Source organism: Bubalus bubalis, chromosome 20, assembly GCF_019923935.1.
Source record: "Bubalus bubalis isolate 160015118507 breed Murrah chromosome 20, NDDB_SH_1, whole genome shotgun sequence".
NCBI classification, from domain to species: domain Eukaryota; kingdom Metazoa; phylum Chordata; class Mammalia; order Artiodactyla; family Bovidae; genus Bubalus; species Bubalus bubalis.
In genome coordinates this window covers 11,472,818-11,495,957 of record NC_059176.1, presented here as the reverse complement: position 1 = coordinate 11,495,957, position 23,140 = coordinate 11,472,818, and the positions used below count along the sequence as shown (strand labels likewise).

General features: G+C 38.7%; 1 protein-coding gene across 6 annotated transcripts in view; it reads left to right on the top strand.

Annotated features, from left to right (window-relative positions):
- PPP4R4 (protein phosphatase 4 regulatory subunit 4) overlaps positions 1 to 23,140 on the top strand; it is a 101,231-nt gene that overhangs the window by 12,108 nt on the left and 65,983 nt on the right. The window contains exon 1 of one of the 6 annotated variants that reach the window (XM_044932737.1): positions 15,733 to 15,870. The exons of the other annotated variants lie outside the window; for them this stretch is intronic. Within the exon in view, the coding sequence (XP_044788672.1) occupies positions 15,833 to 15,870 (38 nt within the window). The 5' untranslated portion in view covers positions 15,733 to 15,832. Of the gene's footprint in view, positions 1 to 15,732; positions 15,871 to 23,140 lie in introns of those variants that run through there. 6 annotated transcript variants of the gene reach the window in all.

Genomic DNA, 23,140 nt, shown 5'->3' with positions numbered 1-23,140 from the left:
CCATAGCTTTGACCATACGAAACTTTGTTGGCAAAGTGATGTCTCTGCTTTTTAATGTGCTGTTTAGGTTTGTCATAGCTTTTCTTCCAGGGAACAAGTGTCTTTTTTTTCCCCATGACACTCTCAAAAGATTTGTATTTCATTCAAAGAGACAGCACAACAGCAAACTGGGAATTCAAATTAAAATACAAGATATATCATCAGAGTATGGATAGAAATTTTAATTTCATGGTTGCCCTCACCATCCGCAGTGATTTTGGAGCCTAAGAAAATAAAATCTCTCACTGCTTCCAGTTTTCCCCTATTTGCCGTGAAGTGATAGGACCAGATGCCCTAATCTTAGCTTTTTTTTTTTTTTTAATTAATTTAGCTTAAGACACACAAAATATTTATTGAGTACGTGCTTTGTATTAGGCATCTCCTGGGGAATGAGTGGCATTGTACCAGCAAATACTTGTGTTCAAGGAAGTAATGATACTTGTTTAAGGAAGCAAACACACTTTTCTTAAATTTTAGTAGAATAGAAGTCATCTCTAGTTAATAAGTATGTTGGGCATTGAGAAGGCAGTATGTAGTGTCAGAAATACTTTATATTAAGACATACCAGATTTATTCTCCGAGGCCGAGACTTGCTCATTTATCTATTGAGAAACCTAGGCTAAGTTTCTTATTTGGGCCCAAGCCTCCTAATCTAAACTGGGAATAATAAAACCTACATTGTAGGATTGTTAAGAAGATTTGGGAATGTATGTGGAGGGCACAATGCTTGGTGTAGAGTCATGTTCGGTAAAGAATAATTGTTCTTGGTCTTTTAAATAAACTGCTGGCAATTCAGAACATCCTTTACTTTGGATGTATAGGAAAATTCCTATCCAGAGAATTCATGTAGTTATAAAATCTTGTCTCCCAGATGGTGCCCCTTTGCAGTTAATCCTCCACCCTGAGCCTGGGCAACAGATGATCTGCTTTTTGTCAGTATACTTCAGTCGCAAATTCTCCTGTTCTAGAACATAGGCATATGTTTTCCTATCTCTTGGCTAATGCCTGAGAGTGGAATGCTGGTTATTGGATGAGTATATAGTTTTTCATTCAGTTCTGTTGAGGTATAATTGATGTCAAATAACTGGCACATACTTCAACCATACAGTTTGATGCATTTATATACACACACACGTATATATATATATGGGCTTCCCTTGTGGCTCAGCTGGTAAAGAATCTGCCTGCAATGTGGGAGACCTGGGTTCAGTCCCTGGGTTGGGAAGATCCCCTGGAGAAGAAAAGGCTACCCACTGCAGTATTCTGGCCTGGAGAATTCTATGGACTGTATAGTCCATGGAGTCGCAAAGAGTTGGACATGACTGAGTGACTTTCACTTCATATATATCTACCCCCATAAAAGCATCATCACCATTAAGATAATGAACACAGCCATCACTCCTCAGTGTAGTTTTGTGCTCCTTTGTAATGTTCTTTCCCTTCCTTCTCATTCTTTCCCCCGCTCCAGGCAACCACTGATCTGCCTTCTGACACTACAGATACGTTTTCAGTTTATAGAATTTTATAGAAATCAATCATATAGTAGCTACTTACTTTTTCATCTGGCTTCTTTTTACTCAACATAATTTTCAAGTTCATTCATGATGTTGCATGTATCAATGGTTCATTCCTTTTTATTATTGATAATTCCATTTTAAAGATATAGTCCATTTTGTTTATGCATTCACCAGTCGATGGAGATTTGGATCATTTCTAGTTTGGGGGTATTACAAACTAAGTGGCTGTAAACATTCATTTACGGATCTTTGGGTGGCCATGTGCTTTCTTTCCTCTGGTGAACAGCTGGAGAGTGGAATGGCTGGGTGTATAGTAGGTACAGTGTATGCTTAAACTGCTGAACTGTTTCCAAGTGATTGTACAGTTTTACATTTCCACCAGCATTGTATGAGAGTTTGGGCTGCTCAATATGTATACTTACTGACACTTGGTATGAGCAGTCTCTTTTTGGTTTTAGGCATTCTGGTGGTATTACCAGTGCTCTAGAGTAGTGGTAGTCATTGTATTTATAATTTGGATTTCCCAAATGATTAGTGGACATTGAGCATCTTTTCATGTATTTGTGAGTCAGACACATATATCTTGTTTGGTAAAGGTATATTTAAATCTTTTGCCTATTTGTTGGATATGAGTGCATGCCAATTTGCTTCAGTCATGTCCAAATCTTTGCGACCCTATGAACCATAGCCCACCAGGCTCCTCTGTCCATGAGAGTCTCCAGGCCAGAACACTGGAGTGGGTTGTCATGCCCTTCTCCAGAGGATCTTCCCGACCCAGGGATCGAACTTGTGTCTCTTAGTTTCCTGCATTGGCAGGTGGGTTCTTTACCACCAGTGCCACCTGGGAACTCCCTTTAGTTGGGTATGTGCTTTGCAAATATTTTCTGCCAGTCTGTGGCTTCCTTTTTAATTTTTCTAAGTGTACCTATCTTTTAGAGAGCAAAGTTTCTTTGCTTTGCTATGGTCTAATTTTGATAGGTCTTATTTAGTGATTTTTTCATTATAGTTAGCGTTTTTTGTGTTATATTTAGGAAATCTTTGCCAAATCTGGGTCATTAAATTTTTTCCTATGCTTTCTTTCAGAAATTTTGTGGTTTTAGCTCTTGATTTTAGGTCTATGATTCATTTCCACTTCAATTTTGTTTGTGGTATAAGGTAAGAGTTGAGGTTAATTTTTTTCCTCCCACGTAGCTATAGCATGTAGTAGAAAAAGGGCCAGAATCAGGGGACCTGGTGTCTCTGCAGTCACATTCAAGTCACTTAAGTTCTTTAAACACTGTTTCCTCTTTACTCCAGGTGATATGATGAGTTGTTGTTGTTCAATTGCTAGGTTGTGTCCAGCTCTTTGCCACCCCATGAACTGCATCATGCTAGGCTTCCCTGTCCTTCACTGTCTCTCTGAGTTTCCGAAAAAGGGTCCATCTTGCTTCAGCAGGTGTCTTCAGTTCTAAGAAGATAAGGAAAAGATGTTGAACCTCGGTTATTTGCTCCACTAGGCGGTGCTAATGGACATCTATCTAAGGCATCTTCACCTTGGATAGGTGAACAGTTTCAGAGCTCTTTTTAAAAGGTCATTTTTGAAGAAGATATTCATAATTCAGGAAAGGGCCTATGTTTCGTTAAGGAGTAGACGTAGTAGTGTTATAATGAATCTGAAAATACTGTTGGTTTGTTTTTTTTTACCAAAAGCTGTCGGAGTACAACAATATTTTCTTTAAAGAGTTCTGTAGATTTGGTTTGAATATGTTTGGGGCAGATTGAAAGTTATATGGCTAGGATAAAAATATTTACATATCCAGGTGAAAAATCAGACTGAGGAGTCTGATGAGTTTAGAATAGTCATGAAAATTCTCTTGGAAACAAGCTTCCAAGCTGCATTTGCTTGGAAATAACTTTTTGTAATAAACGTATGAACTATATTTCCTTGCGTAATGGACATTCTTGAAGGGGGAAAGGACTCACAAAAGTCCAGCCTGGGAATGTGGAGGAGAAGGCATCTCCCCATGTAGCTCTGATGATAGTGGGGATGGAGAGAGATGATTTACACCTGTGGTTGGTATGTATGCATATCTCGCATAATTTTCCAGTTGTTTGTGGGATTTTTCCAGATATCTTCCTGTTTCTAGTCTAATTCTGTGATGGTCACAGACAGCACTTTGCTTGATGTCATTTCTTTTAAATATACTGAGGTTTGTTTTTTGACCAGAGCATGGGTCAGTCTTGGTAATTATTCCATGTGTATGAATATGTATTCTCCTGTTGTTGGGTGTAATAGTCTATCAATGTCAGTTGGTCAAGTTGGTTGATATTTTTCAAGTCTTCTATATCTCTAAGAATATTTTCTATTTGTTCTGCTATCTAAAAGAGTAGAATATTGAAGTCTCTAACAGATCTGTCTACTCCTTCTTTCACATATATTACTTTTACCAGTAGTTCGTGTATTTTGATTTTTGTAATTAGTATATATACTGTTAAGGTTGTTATGTTTTTCATTGAAGTAGTCTCTCATAGCTATGTAATGTTTGTCTTTATCCCTAGAAATATTCCTTGTGTGAAGTCTACTTTATCTGATATTAATATACTCTTTCCAGCTTTCTTTTGGTTAGTGTTTACACAGTATATCTTTTTCTACCCTTTTACTTTTTTAAAAAAGGTTTTTAAATTTTGGAATTATTTTAGATTTCCAGAGAAGTTACAAAAATAATTACTGTATGCCTATTACCAGTTTTCCCTAAAACTAACATCTTTACATATATTTGTCAAAACTGAGAAATTAATGTTGGTACAACACTGTTTACTAAGTGCTAGACATTGTTTGGATTTCACCCGTTTTTCCACTAATGTCCTTTTTTCTGTTTCAGGATCCAGCCCAGGATATTGCATTCAGTCATAGCTCCTTAGTCTTCTCTTGGCTGTTACATATTCTTAGTCTTTTCCTTGCTTTTCGCGATCTATAGTTTTAAAGAGTACTAATCAGGTATTTTGTAGAATGCCCTTCAACTTGTGTTTGATGTTTTTCTCATTGTTAGATTGGAGTTATAGACTTTTAGAAAGAGTATCATAGAGGCATAGACATGCCTGTCTCATCCTGTCATTTCAGGGGTACTTGACATCAGTATGACTTATCACTGGTGATGTTAATCCTGTCACTTGGGTTAAAGTTGTATCTGCCAGATTCCTCCACTGTTTCAGTGGTGAGAGAGGACCTTGCTCCTGATCTTAGGGTGAAAACATTCAGTCTCTCACCGTTAGGTAAGATGTTGGCTGTAAGTCTCTAATACCTGTGTGCCTTGTCGTGTCTGACTCTTTGTGATACTATAGACTGCAGCCTACCAGGCTCCTCTTTCCATGGGATTTTTTAGGCAGAAATACTGGAGTGGGTTGCCATTTGCTCTTCCAAGGGATCTTCCTGACCCAGGGATTGAATCCACGTCTCCTGCATCTCCTGCTTGGCAGAAAGATTCTTTACCACTGAGCAACCTGGAAAGCCTCTAATAGATTATCATTAAGTTAAGGAAGTTTTTTCTATTCCTTCCTAATTTGCTGAGAGTTTTTATCATGAATGGGTATTAAATCTTGTTGAATTTTTTTTCTGAATCTATTGATAATATACATGACTTTTCTTTTTGAGTCCTTTAATATGGTGAATTACACTGATCAGCTTTCAAATGATTAACCAGCCTTGCATTCTTGGGATGAAATCTACTTGGTGAATTTTTCTTTTGATGTTTCTGGGCTCTATTTGCTACAATGTTTTTGAGGATTTTAACATCTATTTTAATGAGAGATAACTGGTTTGCACTTTTCTTATATCTTTGCCTAGTTTTTGGTTTTAGAGGAATGCTCATGAAATCACTTGGGAGGTGGTTTTCTATTTTTCTGGAAGAGATTATCTAGAATTGGTATTATTTCTTCCTTAAATGTTAGGTAGAATTCACCCATTAAACCATCTGGGCCTGGAATTTTATCTTTGAAAGGTTTTAAACTAAAAATTCTATGTATTTAATAGATATAGGGCTATTGAGCTCATTTATTTCTTCTTGAGTGAGTTTTGATAGTTTTGGATACTCAACTCTGTTTCATCTGCATTATTGAATTTATGGGCATCAAATTATGCTATGCTAATATTCCCTTTTAATGTTTGTGGGCCCAGTAGTGATGTCCTACCTATCTTTTATTCTTGATCTTGCTAATTTGTGTCTTCTTGCTTTTTTTCTTGTTTAACATGGCTAGGGGTTTACCAGGGTTTTTTTTTTTTTTTTTTTTTTGTGGATCTTTTCAAAGAACCAGCTTTTGGTTTCATCATTATTATTATTAATGTTTTCCTGTTTTCAGTTTCATTGATTTTATTCTAATGTTTATTATTTCCTTCATTCTCCTTGTTTTGCAGTTAATTTTCTCTTCTTTCTCTAGTTTCTTAAGGGGAAACTCAGATTATTGATTTTTAGAATGTTTTTCTACTCTAATGTGTACATTTTTAATGCTGTAAATTTCCCTTTAGCTGCATCCTACAAATTTTGATATGTTGTATCTTCATTATCATTTAGTTGAAAAAAATTTTAATTTATCTCAAGATTTCTTCTTTGACTCATGAAACTCATGAGTCATTTAGAAGTGCATTATTTCATTTCCAAATGTTTGGAGATTTTCTGCATACTTATTTTGTTAGTGATTTCTAATTTAGTTCCATTATGGTTTGAGCATGTACTTAGCCTGACTTCTGTGACCTCTGCTTTTTCCCCATTACAGCTCTGACTTCACTTCTTACTATTCTCTTCTTCACTTGCTGTGTACTCCAGCCATCCTTGCTGTTCATTAAATATACCAAGTGCACATTACCTCAGCGCTTTTGCGCTTGCTGTTCCTTCTGCTTTAATGTTTTCTCAGATATCTGCATCGCTGGCTCTATCATTTCCATCAGATCTTTCCTGATTTGGGTTGCCTACTTATCTCAGATAAGTGGCACCAGCATCAATACTTACTGTCGCAGGTTTAAAAACCTAGGAATATCCCTGTTCCTCATCTCTGCTATTTAAGCTGATTAAATCTTTCATTTACTAAATAGGAACATTCACGCTGCTTATTGTAGTTTACTGATAGACACATTAGTGAGAAAACATTTGTTTAGTCAAAATGATTTTCAAATATTGGATTAGCAGAAACTTGTTGGAGGGTCTAAAATCCCAGTATTTTACTCATTTCTTTTGGTATACAGGTGGGTAAGTAGACGTGGCTTCCTTTTTTTTTTTTTTTTGCTCTTCAAGAAAAATATTTCTTCATGTTCTAGAATGACATATGTTTTATTGGTTAGCTCTATATGTAAATATGGGCTTACCTCGTGGCTCAGATGGTAGAGATTCTGCCTGCAGTGTGGGAGACCTGGGTTTGATCCCTGGGTTGGGAAGATTCTCCTGGAGGAGGGCTTGGCAACCCACCCCAGTATTCTTGGCTGGAGAATCCCCATGGACAGAGGAGCCTGGCAGGCTACAGTTCATAGGATCACAGAGTCGGACACGACTGAAATGACTCAGCATAGCACATACATATATATAAAATCAGGCTTCCTAGATGGCACCGTGATAAAGAACTTGCCTGCCAATGCAAGAGACATGGATTCCATCTCTGGGTTGGGAAGATCCCCTGGAGAAGGAAAGGGCAACCCACTCCAGTATTCTTGCCTGAAAATATCCTGTAGAGAGAGGAACCTGGCGGGCTATAGTTTGTGAGGTCTCAAAAGAGTTGGACATGACTTAGTGATTCAACAGCAATGTGTATTAGTCTCTAGACTAATTTTATGTTTCTTTTTATTTGGCAGTGAAAGCTGTGTACAGCAACTTGAGTTTTTCTTTTAATCCCTGTTGCTAAGAAACAGAGCACAGTCACTAACCAGCTGTGTGACCTTAGGAGCATCATTTAACTCCTCTGAATTCTGTCAGTGAAGTGAGGGAGCTGAACTGGTCAGGCTGCTGAGACTCTTTCTTGCTCCGTGACTGTAAACTTAACTCTGTGCTCACCCTAGTTATCAGCTTTCCTCACGTGGTTAATCGGAGAAGGCAATGGCAACCCACTCTAGTACTCTTGCCTGGAGAATCCCATGGACTGAGGAGCCTGGTAGTCTGCAGTCCATGGGGTCGTAAAGAGTCGGATACAGCTGAGCGACTTCACTTTCACTTTTCACTTCCATGCACTGGAGAAGGAAATGGCAACCCACTCCAGTGTTCTTGCCTGGAGAATCCCAGAGACGGTGGAGCCTGATGGGCTGCCATCTGTGGGGTCGCACAGAGTTGGACACGACTGAAGTGGCAGCAGCAGCACAACGTGGTTAGTACATTTCTCTGCTCCTTCAAAAGAAGAAAATATACGTGTGAAATTAAGTTGTTATTAAGGAATCCATGAGCGACTTTAGTTTCGTTGTTTTATTTAAATTAGATTCTTGCTTTGTAGAGGTAGTATCCTGACTGTGGCAATGACTAGCTCGTTAACCTTGAACACTAACTAGCTGGCTAACCCTGTGGTGCTGGCGAAGACTCTTGAGAGTCCCTTGGACAGCAAGGAGATCAAACCAGTCAATCCTAATGGAAATCAACCCTGAATATTCATTGGAAGAACTGATGCTGAAGCTGAAGCTCTAATACATTGGCTACCTGATGAAAAGAGACTATTCATTGGAAAAGATCCTGATGCTGGGAAAGATTGAGGACAAGAGGAGAAGCGGGCAGCAGAGGATGAGATGGATAGATAGCATCACTGACTCAGTGCACAGGGGAGCCTGGCGTGCTGCAGTCCGTGGGGTCACCGAGTCAGACATGATTTGGTGACTGAACAACAAGCCTTGAACTACTTCCATAGTCTCTGTGGATGCTGGTTTATTCATTGTCGCAGTGTGAGGGATTGAATTAATATGTATAGGCCCTCTTCAGCACCATTCCATCATATCCTGTTATTAATGTCATGGAAAAGGATTCACTATTTCACACAACTTTTACAGATTGATTTTGGGTTGACCAATGAGCTTTTATATTTTACAATGATTTGTTTGTATTTCTCCTGATGTGGTGCCCAATTTACAGTAGCATCAGACAGAGGAGCAGACAGGGTCTATGTATATTGTGTTAGGGACTCGCCTTATACTAAATCTGCTGCTGCTGAGTCGCTTCAGTCGTGTCCGACTCTGTGCGACTCCATAGACGGTAGCCCACCAGGCTCCGCCGTCCCTGGGATTCTCCAGGCAAGAACACTGGAGTGGGTTGCCATTTTCTTCTCCAATGCATGAAAGTGAAAAGTGAAAGTGAAGTCGCTCAGTCATGCTCGACTCTTAGTGACCCCAGGGACTGCAGCCTACCAGGCTCCTCCGTCCATGGGATTTTCCAGGCAAGAGTACTGGAGTGGGTGCCAGTGCCTTCTCCATATACTAAATCTAGAAGTGTCATATTCTCCTCTTCCAGACTTAGTATCTCTCTGACAGAATTTCCAAACCGGTGGCTGTAGCTTGGGCTTTTCTTCCTGCCTTTGGGCCAGTATGTCTGCCAGGTGCCACCACCACCACCATGTCTCTACCAGAATGCCTTGCTGGCTTTTCAGACTCAATGTGCCCAAAACAGAATTCTTTACTTTTTATCTAAATATGCCTGTACTTGTCACTGGAGCCTGACCATCCTTTTAAATTGTGCTAGAGGGAGACCTGGGAATAATTTTATACTCGTCCTTTTTCTCTCAGTCATTAGTTTTGTATTAAGTCCTATTGATTTTATTTCTGCAAGAAGGCGTTCCTTCCTTGCCACTCTAATTCAGATACACAGAATCAGAGTGCTTTGTTTTTATTGTTTTCTATTTCCAGAGCACAGTGACTGTCAAATACTGAGAGATCAGTAAGCCTTTATGAAATCATTGAATAAATCCCATCAGCCTGGAACCTTGGAACACACTGTTCCTTCCACTCTCATTTGTCGCTGATTCGTGCTCATCTTTCAGGGCTTGACTTTTCAGGGAAGGCCTCCTTGACCTCCATACCAAAAGTGTTCTTGATAGTACTGTGGACTGTTCCTTAATGGGTCTTTGCATACTTAGCATGACTTCATTGATTTTTTTTTTTTTTTAACCTGTTCTTCTCTGACTATGAAGCTCTAACAGGGCACGGTTTGTGTCTGTCTGTCTATCACCATGTTCCTGCCAGGGCTCACCTCGGAGTCCAATATGTGATAAGCACTCAGTTCCGTATTTGTTGTCTGATACTTTCTCTGGCTAGATGTAAAGAATCATTAGATTGTGCTGGAGACTCCAGAACGAGTGCCTGGTCCCCAGCAGCTCTTGAATAAACACTTACTGAATTATTGAACATATCAGCCCACCCATCTTCTATAGGTTAAATAATCAGGTCTCCTCCCCTCCCTAGGATAGCTATTTATCATCCTTTCTTTCTGCAGGTGCCAGAGATTTGGCCTTATTTTCTCTATTTCTCTGTCTTTAAAAATAGCTGTCAGTTACTATTCTGTTTTTCTCCTGGGTTCTTAGCTTCCTGGATTGGCTGATACATAAACCCAGTTCTCTTAGCTAGTCCCTTTCCATTGCTATGTCATATATCTCTATATTTTTGAAAAGTATTTTAAAATGGATTTTTTACTACCATCTGTTAATGGGGACATTAAGAAGAATAAAGGGAGATATTACAATGTTTCCAGGAATCTTCCAAGTTTGTAAAGTTATTCTTGAACTCATGTTTTACATACCTTTCAATATTCCTGTTATAGCTCAATATTTAGGGCAGATGTTGGTAATCTTCCCTTTTACTCTTTGCAGAACACTGTAGAACAGTGATTTTCAAAAAAATCTTTTTTACCATGATTCACAAGTAAGGAATACATTTAAAAATTGTGACCTAGTATATACATATATGTGTTTGTGTGTGGGAATTAGTGTATATATATATATGTATATATATAATTATATATATATATAATTGAAACTAAATTTTAACAATCATTATCCTTCTATGTATATCAAATTAAAAACATATCAAAGTTAACATGCAATATTATCCTGTTAATACTGAAATATAATATGGAAAAAACCCTGAATAAAGAATACATAAACAAAAATAAGAAAAAATTTATTAATGCAGCAGATATGTTTGCTCCTTGATAAGTTCATTCTACCCTAGAACAAGTAAGGAAAATGCTCATCTTGTATACTGTTGCGAGACTTGATGTGGGCTGTGAGGGAGAGAGGAAAGGTTAGAGTAATTCTAAGACATATCCACGGAGAAGCAGAGGGCAGTTTATACCTCTGTGGTTAAAAAGAGGGAGGGGAGTCATGAGCTCAGGTTTTCATTGTGAAATTGAAGAGCCATTTAAAATGAAATGTTCTCTTTATAAGTTGTGGTACTGCTGTAGTCAGAAGATCGTCTCCTTTTCACAATGCATGATACTTTCTGCTTACTATGTTGACATGGCTTTGGGATAGTAAAAGATGGATAGTGGAAATTATCAGTAAAAGAATTTATTATAATGTGAATATTGCTAAATAATTTGTGTGCACATTTTTCTCTTGCCAAAAAACAAAAAACAAAAAACCATGAGTTTGCTCAAGTTCATGTTCATTGGACTGCAAGGAGATCAAACTAGTCCATCCTAAAGGAAATCAATCCTGAATATTCATTAGAAGGACTGATGCTGAAGCTCCAATATTATGGCCACCTGATGAGAAAAGCTGACTCATTAGAAAATACCCAGATGCTGGGAAAGATTGAAGGCAGGAAGAGAAGGGGTCTATAGAGGATGAGATGGTTGGATGGCTTCACTGACTCAGTGGGCATGAGTTTGAGCAAGCTCTGGGAGATGGTGAAGGACAGGGAAGCCTGGCGTGCTGCAGTCCATGGTGTCACAAAGAGTTGGACACAACTGAGAGACTGAACAACAAATGTTCATAGCATCAGTGATGCCATCCAGCCACCTCATCCTCTGATGCTGTCTTCTCCTTCTGCCCTCAATCTTTCTCAGCATCTGGGACTTTTCCATTGAGTTGTCTGCATCAGATGACCAGAATACTGGAGCTTCAGCGTCAGTCCTTCCAGTGAATATTTGGGGCTTATCTTCCTTAAGATTGACTGGTTTGATCTCCTTGCTGTCCAAGGAACCTTCAGGAGGCTTCTCTAGCACCACAGTTCTAAGGCATCAATTCTCTGGCATTCTGCCTTCTTTATGGTCCAACTCTTACAACCATACGTGACCACTGGGAAGACCGTAGCCTTGACTATACCAGCATTTGTCAGCAGAGTAATGTCTCTGCTTTTCAACACACTGTCTAGGTTTGTCATCACTTTCCTGCCAAGAAGCAATTGTCCTTTGATTTCATGGCTGCAGTCACCATCCGCAGTGATTTGGAGCCCAAGAAGAGGAAATCTGTCACTATTTCCACCTTTCCCCCTTCTGTTTGCTATGCAATAACAGGGCCGGATTATGATCTTAGTTTTTTTTAATATCTAGTCTTAAGCCGGCTCTTTTACTCTCCTTCTTCACCTTCATCAAGAGGCTCTTTAATGATTTTTTAGTCATTAATATCACTAAATAGTTTGTGTGCACATTTTTCTCTTGCAAAATTACCAACTTGAAGACATTTTTAGGCTGCCAGTCCAACCACTTATACTGGATGAAACGATGATTATAAGTGGTGTAATAGCTCGAGAGTATGGTGGAAGTCTTTCTTTAATCTTTAGTAGGATAACTTTGGGGAAGTCACATTATTTTTTTCCCTTGGGACTTGGTTTCCTCAACTTTCAAGTAAAAAGGGAACCTTCTTGCACTGTTGGTGGGAATGTAAATTGTTATAAATACTATAGAAAACAGTATGCAGGTTCCTTAAAAAACTAAAAATCTACTATATGACCCAGAAATCCACTGCTGGGCATATACCCCCGAGAAAACCATAATCAAAAAGACACATGCACCCCAGTAGTCATTGCAGTATTATTTACAGTAGCCAGGAGATGAAAGCAGCCTGGATGTCCACTGACAGGCGAAGGAGTATAGACGATGTGGTACATATATTTAATATGCAAAGGACTGTTACTCAGTCATGAAAAAGAATGACATTGGGTGATTCGTAGTGAAGTTTATTAACCTAGAATCTGACATACAGAGTGAAGTCAGTCAGAAAGAGGAAAACAAATATTGTATATTAAGGCATATATATGGAAGCTAGAAAAAATGGTATGGATGAACCTGTTTGCAGGGCAAGAACAGAGATGCTGATGGAGAGAATGGGCTTGTGGACACAGTGGGGAAAGGAGAGGGTGGGACAGGTTGAGAGTGGCCTTGATATATGTACAGTACCATGTGTAAAATAGTGAGTGGGAAGCTTCTGTATAGCACTGGGAGCTCAACTCAGTGCTCTGTGATGACCTCTAGGGGTAGGATGGAGGGCAGGAGGGAGGCTTGAGAGGGAGGGAATATATGTATATGTATAGCTGATTCAGCTATTTGTAAGGCCTCCCCAGACCACCATTTTGCTTTTTTGCATTTCTTTTCCATGGGGATAGTCTTGATCCCTGTCTCCTGTACAGTGTCACGGACCTCTGTCCATAGTTCATCAGGCACTCTATCTATCAGATCTAGTCCCTTAAATCTATTTCTCACTTCCAGTGTATAATCATAAGGGATTTGATTTAGGTCATACCTGAATGGTCTTATATGCAGAGTACATCATGAGAAATGCTGGGCTGGAGGAAGTACAAGCTGGAATCAAGATTTCTTGGAGAAATATCAATAACCTCAGATATGCAGATGACACCACCCTTATGGCAGAAAGTGAAGAGGAACTCAAAAGCCTCTTGATGAAAGTGAAAGTGGAGAGTGAAAAAGGGGGCTTAAAGCTCAACATTCAGAAAATGAAGATCATGGCATCCGGTCCCATCACTTCATGGGAAATAGATGGGGAAACAGTGGAAACAGTGTCAGGCTTTATTTTTCTGGTCTCCAAAATCACTGCAGATGGTGACTCCTTGGAAGGCAAGTTATGACCAACCTAGATAGCATATTCAAAAGCAGAGACATTACTTTGCCAACAAAGGTCCGTCTAGTCAAGGCTATGGTTTTTCCAGTGGTCATGTATGGATGTGAGAGTTGGACTGTGAGGAAAGCTGAGCGCCAAAGAATTGATGCTTTTGAAGTGTGGTGTTGGAGAAGACTCTTGAGAGTCCCTTGGACTGCAAGGAGATCCAACCAGTCCATTCTGAAGGAGATCAGCCCTGGGATTTCTTTGGAGGGAATGATGTTGAAGCTGAAACTCCAGTACTTTGGCCACCTCATGCGAAGAGTTGACTCATTGGAAAAGACTCTGATGCTGGGAGGGATTGGGGACAGGAGGACAAGGGGACGACAGAGGATGAGGTGGCTGGATGGCATCATTGACTCGATGGACGTGAGTCTGAGTGAACTCCGGGAGTTGGTGATGGACAGGGAGGCCTGGCGTGCCTTGTCCATGATTCATGGGGTCACAAAGAGTTGGACACGACTGAGTGACTGAACTGAACTGAAGCTGATTCACATGTTGTACAGCAGACTACTACAACATTGTAAAGCAGTTTTACTCCAATAAAAAAGTAATAAATAAATATATTGCATAAATATTATCAAGAATAGCATGATAGTATATATAAAGCATCTTGCCTGACACATAGGCCTTCAAATGTTAGTTTTCTTTTGCCTTCCTCTGGTGCTATTAAAAATATAATTCGTTTCTCAGTGATTCCAAACATGATGACTGTAAACAGAGTTGAATGGTTCTCTAACTTTGCAAGCTTTTTAACCTGATGTTTTGAAGATGTGACATTATTAAGGATTCAGTTTTATAGTACAACACGAAAATACCACATTTGAAAAATTCTTGACCTTGTGGATTGATACTTGGTATCTTCTGCTTTAGATTCTTGAGTCATCTTTGTCTTCAAAAGAAGTTTTGTCCTTCTTGGAAGTTTGATTCTCTAAGCTAATCATGTTTAAAATTTTGTTCTTTTTATTGAAACAAGCTTTAAGTATTTTGGGTAAAGAAATGAATATCAACTATGTCCAGTTTAGATTACTTTGGGAACTCAAAGCATGGCCTGGGTGACATCTGTTTCACTGTTACAAATCCAAACACAGTAGTAGCTGCTTATATGTTGTATTTGGGGTTTTGAAATGAGAACTGCAGTGATCCTAGTCTAGATAGCAGGCTCTGTACCTACAAATCATTTAGGATCCTACACATAGTCAAACAGTTAGCAGAGTTACAGTTCTTAGGTTGATTTCTCCAGTAGAGACTGTGTTATGTGGTCACCTTTGGATAGCATCTGCTTCCTCCCCCTCTTTGTTTTCCCATTGGTTTAGGATTCGGTAAACAGTGCAGGTTGTCTAGCTCATTCTTGCTGTACGATTAAAATTTGAGTCTGTCTTCCTCTTTAGATTTTGAGCTGTCACAAGGTTGAAACAAGGAATAAGAATAGAAAAAGACAATATTGTCAGTATCTAGATCTGTTGTAACACGCAGCTTATTCTTTGTGGGCAAGGACATGGGTTTCATGAACTAGCACAGACAAGCCTCATTTTTGGAGACCCAAGATAATGTTTCTGAAAGTGCTTTAGGCAAATATGATGTACTAAGAATTTCTAGTCCTTTTCCTGATCTCCCACAAATTGGTTAACATTTTGTTTGCCTCTCACATCATTGAGGACTGGCTTTTTTTTTTTTTTTTTTTTTAGTAAAAAGTACCATTATTATGCAGTTTTATCTTTTAGTGCTACATAGCTTGTGAACAGAAGTGGGATAGAAAAAAACAGATGGATGAGTTTGGTATTAACTGAGTGCACAGATTGGAAGAGAGGCAGTGTGTGTGATGATCAGTGCATTGCTTTTGGAGTTGTACAGTCTGGGTAATGTTGGGCAAGTACTTTCATCATTCTAAGCCCTGATTTCCTCATCTCTGGAATGGAGCTAGTGAAAGGGAAAGTGAAAGTTGCTCAGTCACGTCCGACTCTTTGTGACCCCATGGACTATACAGTCCATGGAATTCTCCAGGCCAGAATACTAGAATGGGTAGCTGTTCCTTTCTCCAGGGCATCTTCCCAACCCAGGGATAGAACCCAGGTCTCCCGTATTGCAGGTGGATTCTTTACCAGCTGAACCACCAGGGAAGCCCAAGAATACTGGAGTGGGTAGCCTATCTCTTCACCAGTGGATCTTCCCAACCCAGGAATCGAACCGGAGTTTCCTGCACTGCAGGTGGATTCTTTACCAGCTGAGCTATGAGGGAAGCCTTCATACTTCTAATAATACATCTCAAGTAAGGTGTTTATTAGCATAATGCCTAGCATATAGTATATTAGATACTATTTTTATTGTTGTAATTAGGAGAAGAATTGAAGAAGTAAGTTTACTGGTGAGAGTGTAATTGAAGTAAAAGAGAGCATCAGGCTGCCAAGGAAGAAAGTGACGCTAGGAGGAATATTAGAAACTGGAGAATAAGTAGGAAGTGAAGGGATTAGAAATGTGATCAGGGTAAAAGATGGATTTAGTAATAGAAAAATAGATAAGAGGTTATGGGCAGCAAAGGAGATCATGGAATTTGAGATTCTAGAGATGGAGCATTTCTGGGTAATGTGATCCAGCCTTTGACAATGGTTGCTGATGTGGAGACAAATTCACTTTAAATCAACAGGTATTTTTGGAGCCCTTACTGTGTGCTACATACTGTGCTAAGCATCAGGGAATGTAAAATTTGAGCCAGATCTCATTGTGTTAGGGGGGTCAAAACTAGCTGTTCCTCATTCAGCTGAATGAAGTTGCCCATGACGGTGGCAGGACTGGGATGACAATGGAGACTGAGAAGCCTTCTATTTTACCAAAAAATGCTTGAGTGGATTGACTTATTTTTCATTGGTTTAACATATTACTATAAAAGGCTCTCTGAAATAGGTGCATTCCCTCAATGGGAATAAAATAATTAGTAGCATTAATTTAAAAGACAGCTGTCCTAAATTTATTTATTTCACTAGGTCTTTTTTTCCCCTCCTTATCTTTCCTTTTTAGCCACTAGTGTACAGCTTAGATGATTGACCCAGTTCTTTTCAGTTTTAGAGGAGTGGTTTTCAGAGTGAGTGGGATTGTGTCCTCTTGTTTCTGAATAGGTATCCTAGAAAAGGAACATACCCCAAAGAATAACATGGTTAGGACAGAAAAGAGGAGCTCATGTTGTAGCCAGGAGGACTGTTCCCTGTGCCTTTCAGTTGGAAGTTGTAGGCTTTGAAGTGTAGGAAGCTTATTTTGTAAAAAACAAGCAAAAGTCTAGTATTGATTAGCATTTATTTTATTTATTTATTTATTTATGTATTTATTTTTTTTTTGATCAGCATTTATTTTAAAATTACATATCCCATACCACATAGCAATAAACTGAATATTATGTTGTTGACTTAAACTTATGCTGATTATTTCTGGGTTCCTTCCATTTGGTGATGGTAGCATGCGTGCATGCTTAGTCATGTCCGACTCCTTGCGACCCCATGGACTGTAGCTTGCCCAGCCCCTCTGTCCATGGGATTTCCCAGCAAGAATACTGGAGTGTGTTGCCATTTCCTCCTCCAGGGGGTCTTCCCCACCCAGGGGTCGAACTGGTATCTCCTGCATTGGCAGGCAGATACTTTACCACCGATCTGTCTGGAAATCCTGATGGTTTGATAGAGATTTATGATAATTATAATTTAAGTGTACTTTTTATATTTTTTCATGTTCTATTTATAGTAAGCAGTGTCACCTATAGGTTATTATGTGCTTTTCTAATATCTTATAGCTGTCAAGGTTGAATGACAAGCTGTATGTTCTTTCTATTACTAAGTAACATGCTCATTTTCTTGGAAGCCCAAAGGATTTTTTTTAAGTTCTGTAACACCTTTCAATGTTGGTTATGCTGGTTTGATTTTCTCAGGTATACGGTGTGCTCTTTTGAATCTTCTTTTCAAGTAATTTTTTTTTTTTGATCATTTCCTTGCTTTGCTTCTTTAGGGACTCCTATTAAAAGTATGTTGGATCTCTTTCTTTTTTTTTAATTTATATGTTGAGTTGGCCAAAAAGTTCGTTCGGGTATTCCATATGCTATTATGGAAAAACCAGACTGAACCCAATATATGACTTTCTCTCAAGTCTTTAAAATTTTTTTTTAATTAAAAAATTTTATTCTTTAAAAAAAAAGTAATTTATGTATTTCCAACAAATTTGGAAAACTCAGCAATGGCCACAGGACTGGAAAAGGTCAGTTTTCATTCCAGTCCCAAAGAAAGGCAATGCCAAAGAATGTCCAAACTACTACACGATTGCACCCAGCTCACATGCTAGTAAAGTAATGCTCAAAGTTCTCCACGCCAGGATTCAGCAGTATGTGAACCATGAACTTTCAGATGTTTGAGCTGGATTTAGAAAAGGCAGAGGAACCAGAGATCAAATTGCCAGCATCTGTTGGATCATAGAAAAAGCAAGAGAGTTCCAGAAAAACGTCTTCTTCTGCTTTATTGACTATGCTAAAGCCATTGACTGTGTGAATCACAATTATCTGTGGAAAATTCTTCAAGAGATGGGAATACCAGACCATCTTTCCTGACTGCTGAGAAATCTGTATGCAGGTCAAGAAGCAACAGTTAGAACTGGACATGGAACTACAGACTGGTTCCAAATTGGCATAGGAGTACGTCAAGGCTGTATATTGTCACCCTGCTTATTTAACTTATATGTAGAGTATATCATGTGAAATGCTGGGCTGGAATCAAGATTGCAGGGATTAGAAATATCAGTAACCTCAGATATGCAGATGACACCACCCTTATGGCAGAAAACGAAGAAGAACTGAAGAGCCTTTTGAAGAAAGTGAAAGAGGAGAGTGAAAAAGCTGGCTTAAAACTCAGCATTCAAAAAATGAAGATCATGGCATCCGATCCCATCACTTCATGGCAAATAGATGAGGAAGCAATGGAAACAGTGAGAGACTTTATTTTCTTGGGCTCCCAATCTTTGCAGATGGTGACTGCAGCCATGAAATTAAAAGATGCTTGCTCCTTGGAAGGAAAGTTATGACCAACCTAGACAGCACATTAAAAAGCAGAGACGTTACTTTGCCAACAAATGTCTGTCTAGTCAAAGCTATGGTTTTTCCTGTAGTCATGTATGGATGTGAGAGCAGGCTATAAAGAAAGCTGAGTGCCAAAGAATCGATGCTTTTGAACTGGGTGTTGGAGAAGACTCTTGAGAGTCCCTTGGACAGCAAGGAGATCCAACCAGTCAATCCTAAAGGAAATCAGTCCTGAATATTCACTGGAAGGACTGATGCTGACACTGAAACTCCAATACTTTGGTCACCTGATGCCAAGAACTGACTCACTGGAAAAGACCCTGGTGCTGGGAAAGACTGAAGGCAAGAGGAGAAGGGGATGACAGAGGATGAGATGGTTGGATGGCATCACCGACTTGATGGACGTTGTAAGCTCCAGGGGTTGATGATGCACAGGGAAGCCTGACATGCTGCAGTCCATGGGTTGAAAGAGTTGGACTGAGCCTCTGAACTGAACTGATCAATAGTGTATGTGTGTCATCCCAATCCCCCAATTCCTCCTACTGTTTATGATTTTTTCTTTTCTAGTATATGGAAATATAGTTGACTTGTATATTGACCTTGTATCCTGCCACACCACTAGACTCATTATTAGTTCTACTAGCTATTTTGTACATTACAGTTTCACCTCTTCCTTTCCAATCTGTAAGCTTTTTGTTTCTTTTTTTTAAATTTTAATTTATTTTAATTGGAGGCTAATTGCTTTATAATATTGTATTGGTTTTGCCATACATCAACATGAATCTGCCATGGATGTATATGTGTTCCCAATCCTGAACCCTCCTCCCACCTCCCTCCCCATACCATCCCTCTGGGTCATCCCAGTGCACCAGCCCCAAGCATCCTGTATCCTGCATTGAACCTGGACTGGCGATTCGTTTCTTATATGATAATATACATGTTGCAATGCCATTCTCCCAAATCATCCCACCCTCTCCCTCTCCCACAGAGTCCAAAAAACTGTTCTATACATCTGTGTCTTCATAAAGCAACTAGAAAAGGAAGAAATGAAGAACCCCAGGGTTAGTTGAAGGAAAGAAATCTTAAAAATTAGGGCAGAAATAAATGCAAAAGAAAAAAAAAGAGACCATAGCAAAAATCAACAAAGCCAAAAGCTGGTTCTTTGAAAGGATAAATAAAATTGACAAACCATTAGCCAGACTCATAAGAGACAAAGGGAGAAAAATCAAATCAATAAAATTAGCAATGAAAATGGAGAGATCACAACAGACAACACAGAAATACAAAGGATCATAAGAGACTACTATCAGCAATTATATGCCAATAAAATGGACAACGTGGAAGAAATGGACAAATTCTTAGAAAAGTACAACTTTCCAAAACTGAACTAGGAAGAAATAGAAAATCTTAACAGACCCATCACAAGCATGGAAATTGAAACTGTAATCAGAAATCTTCCAGCAAACAAAAGCCTAGATCCAGATGGCTTCACAGCTGAATTCTACCAAAAATTTTTGTTTCTTTTTATTGCCTATTGCGCTGACTCAAACCTTTAACCCAATATTGAATTTTAGAAGCAGTAAATTTGAACATTCTTACCTTGTTCATGATTAGTGAGAAAACGTTCATTCTTACATGGTTAAGTATGATGTTAGCCATAAGTTTTTCACTGATGCCCTTTATCCGGTTAAAGAAGTTTCCTTCTATTTCTACTTTATTGGTCGTTTTTTTTCTTAATTGTAGTATAGTTGCTTTACAGTGTTGTGTTAATTTCTGCTGTAAACAAAGTGAATCACTTATACATTCATATATATCCACTCTTTTTTAGATTTCCTGTTTGGGTCACCACAGATCATTGAGTTCCCTGTGTTATACAGTAGGTTCTAATTAGATATCTGTTTTATACATGGTAGTGTATATATGGCAATCCCAATCTCCCAATTCATCCCACCCATGATAGTTTTAAATCACGAATGAATGTTGGATTTGTCAGATTTCTACATCTGTTGAGGTGTTCATATGTGTTTTTAAAAAAACATTGTCACATTGATCTTTAAAAAATTTGCTTTTTATTTTGAGATAATTATAGATTCAGAGACAGTTGTAAGAAATAATAGAGTCAGCCAGATCTGCTTCACCCACATGGCTGTTGGCTTGTTCTTTGTGCATGCCCTGCCTGACCCGTCCCTGCTTCACCTGCACCCTGCCTCGCGACTGTGCTTCCGCCTGCTGAGGCAGTGACTGTGCTAATCCTTAAGCCAGAATGGCTCTATGCCCTGGTTTTATTCAAGGGAGACATCTGCCCTTGTGGTAGTGGTTAACTGAGGAGCTGTGAGGGAAGTGCCCCAGATGCTGTTTTCCCTGGTAACTGAGGAGCCAACCTGATGTCAGTTCCCCCTCTTAGTGGTAGCCTTTCCGGGGAAAAAGCAAAGATTGCTACCATGCCCTGCCTGCCGTCTGCTATAAACGGTGGAGTATTGCTCCAGGACCCTTTGTTTCAGCCATGAAAGATCCCCTATCCAATAAATTGCTGATGTCTCTGTCCCTGTCTCTGTGCTGTTTCTTCTGTCTTGAGGCTGGGCAACTTCAAGGTTTGTTGGCCTATGGGGTGCTGCCCAACACTTCTGTGTTAATATTTGAAAAACTGTAGTATGGTACACAACCAGGATATTGACATCAATACAATCAAGACAGGTAGGCTTTCCACCACCCAGAATCCTGCATGTTACACTGTAGTAGTCACATCTTTTTCCTCCTGCCCCCGCCCCAGACTCTGGGAATCACCTGATCTTTTCTCCATTTGTATAATTTTGCTGTTTCAAGAATGTTATATAAATGGAATTATACAGTATGTAACCTTCTGGGGTTGACTAGTGTTTCATTCGCATAATTCTCCGGAGATTCATCAGGTTGTTGCATCTGTCAATATTTTTTGTTCCTTTTTATTTCTGGGTAGCATTGTGTAGGTATGGATGGACTACAGTGTGTTTAACCACTCACTCATTTAAGGATATATAAGTTGTTGACATTTTTTTGGTTCAAATGGAGCCACTCAAAACATTCATCCACAGGTTTTTGTGTGAGCCTAAGTTTTCGTTTCTTTGGAATAAATGCTGAAGAGTACAGTTGCTGGTTGCATGTTTTGTTTTCTAAGAACCTACCAATTTTTTTCTAGAGTGGCTGTACCAGTTTGTGTTTCCACCATCAATGAATGAGTGATTTAGTGTAGTGATACTTCATTGTGGGTTTACTTTACCTTATAGTTAACAGTATTGAAGTTTTTCATGTACTTATTTACAGTCTGTATATCATCTTCATTAAAAAGTCTCTTCATTCTTTTTGCCCATTGTCTAACTGGATTGTGTGCCTTTTTTTTTTTTTTTTTTTTTTTTTACTGTTGAGTTTGAGAGTTCTTTTTATAGTGTAGATATTATTCTTTTGTCAGGTATGTAGTTTACAAATATTTCTCCTCCTTTATGGCATGTCTTTTAACTCTTAACAAAGTCTTTCACAGCGCAAAAGTTTTTAGTTGCAATAAAGTCCAGTTTGTCAATTTTTCCTTTTATAGATCCTGCTTTCGATGTCAAATTTAAGAGCTCTTTGCCTAATCCTAGATTTAGAGGATTTTCTCCTGAGTTTTTAAAAAGTTCTTATAGTTTTACATTTTATAGATTCATTAGGTCAAGGCATTTTGGTTTTATTTTTATTGGAGGTTTGGGGGTTTTTGTTTTGTTTTCTGCCTTATGGGTGTCCTCTTGCTGCTCTAGCATGATTAGTTGAAAAGGCTGTCTTTCTTTCCTCCACTGAATTGCCTTTGTACCTCTGTCAAAAATCAGCTGTGCATGTTTGTGAAGTGTGTATATATGTGGAGGTTGTTTCTGGGTTTTCTCTTCTGTTTCATTGATGTATGTATCTATTCCCCTGCCAATACCATGCCGTCTTGGTTACTGTAGCAATATATCAAGTCTTAAAATTGAATAGACAGACTCTTCCCACATTATTCTATTTCAAAATTGTTTTAGCTATTCTAGTTTTGTTGCCTTTCCATATACATTTTAGAAAAATATTGTTTACAGCCCAAAAATCTTGTTAAGATTTTGATGGTAACTGCATTAACCCTATACACCAATTTGGGAGAATTGACATCTTTATTATGCTGAATTTCTCAATCTATGAACATAGATTGTTTTTCTAATTACTTAGGTCTGCTTTGATTTTTTTTTAACATTGTGTTTTCAGCATATGAGTCCTGTAATTTTGTTCGTGTTTCATTTTTGAGGGATTGTAAATGGTATTTTGTTTGTAATTTCAGTGTTCATGTGTTGAATTTTGTCAAATATTCCCTCTGCATTGATACTTTTGATATTTTTCTCCTTTAACCTGTTAATATGATGGATTACACTGATTTTGAATATTGAACTAGCCTTGCATTCTTGCAGTAAATCCCATTTGATCATGGTGTATAATTCTTCTTTTAATGTATTACTATGTTTTA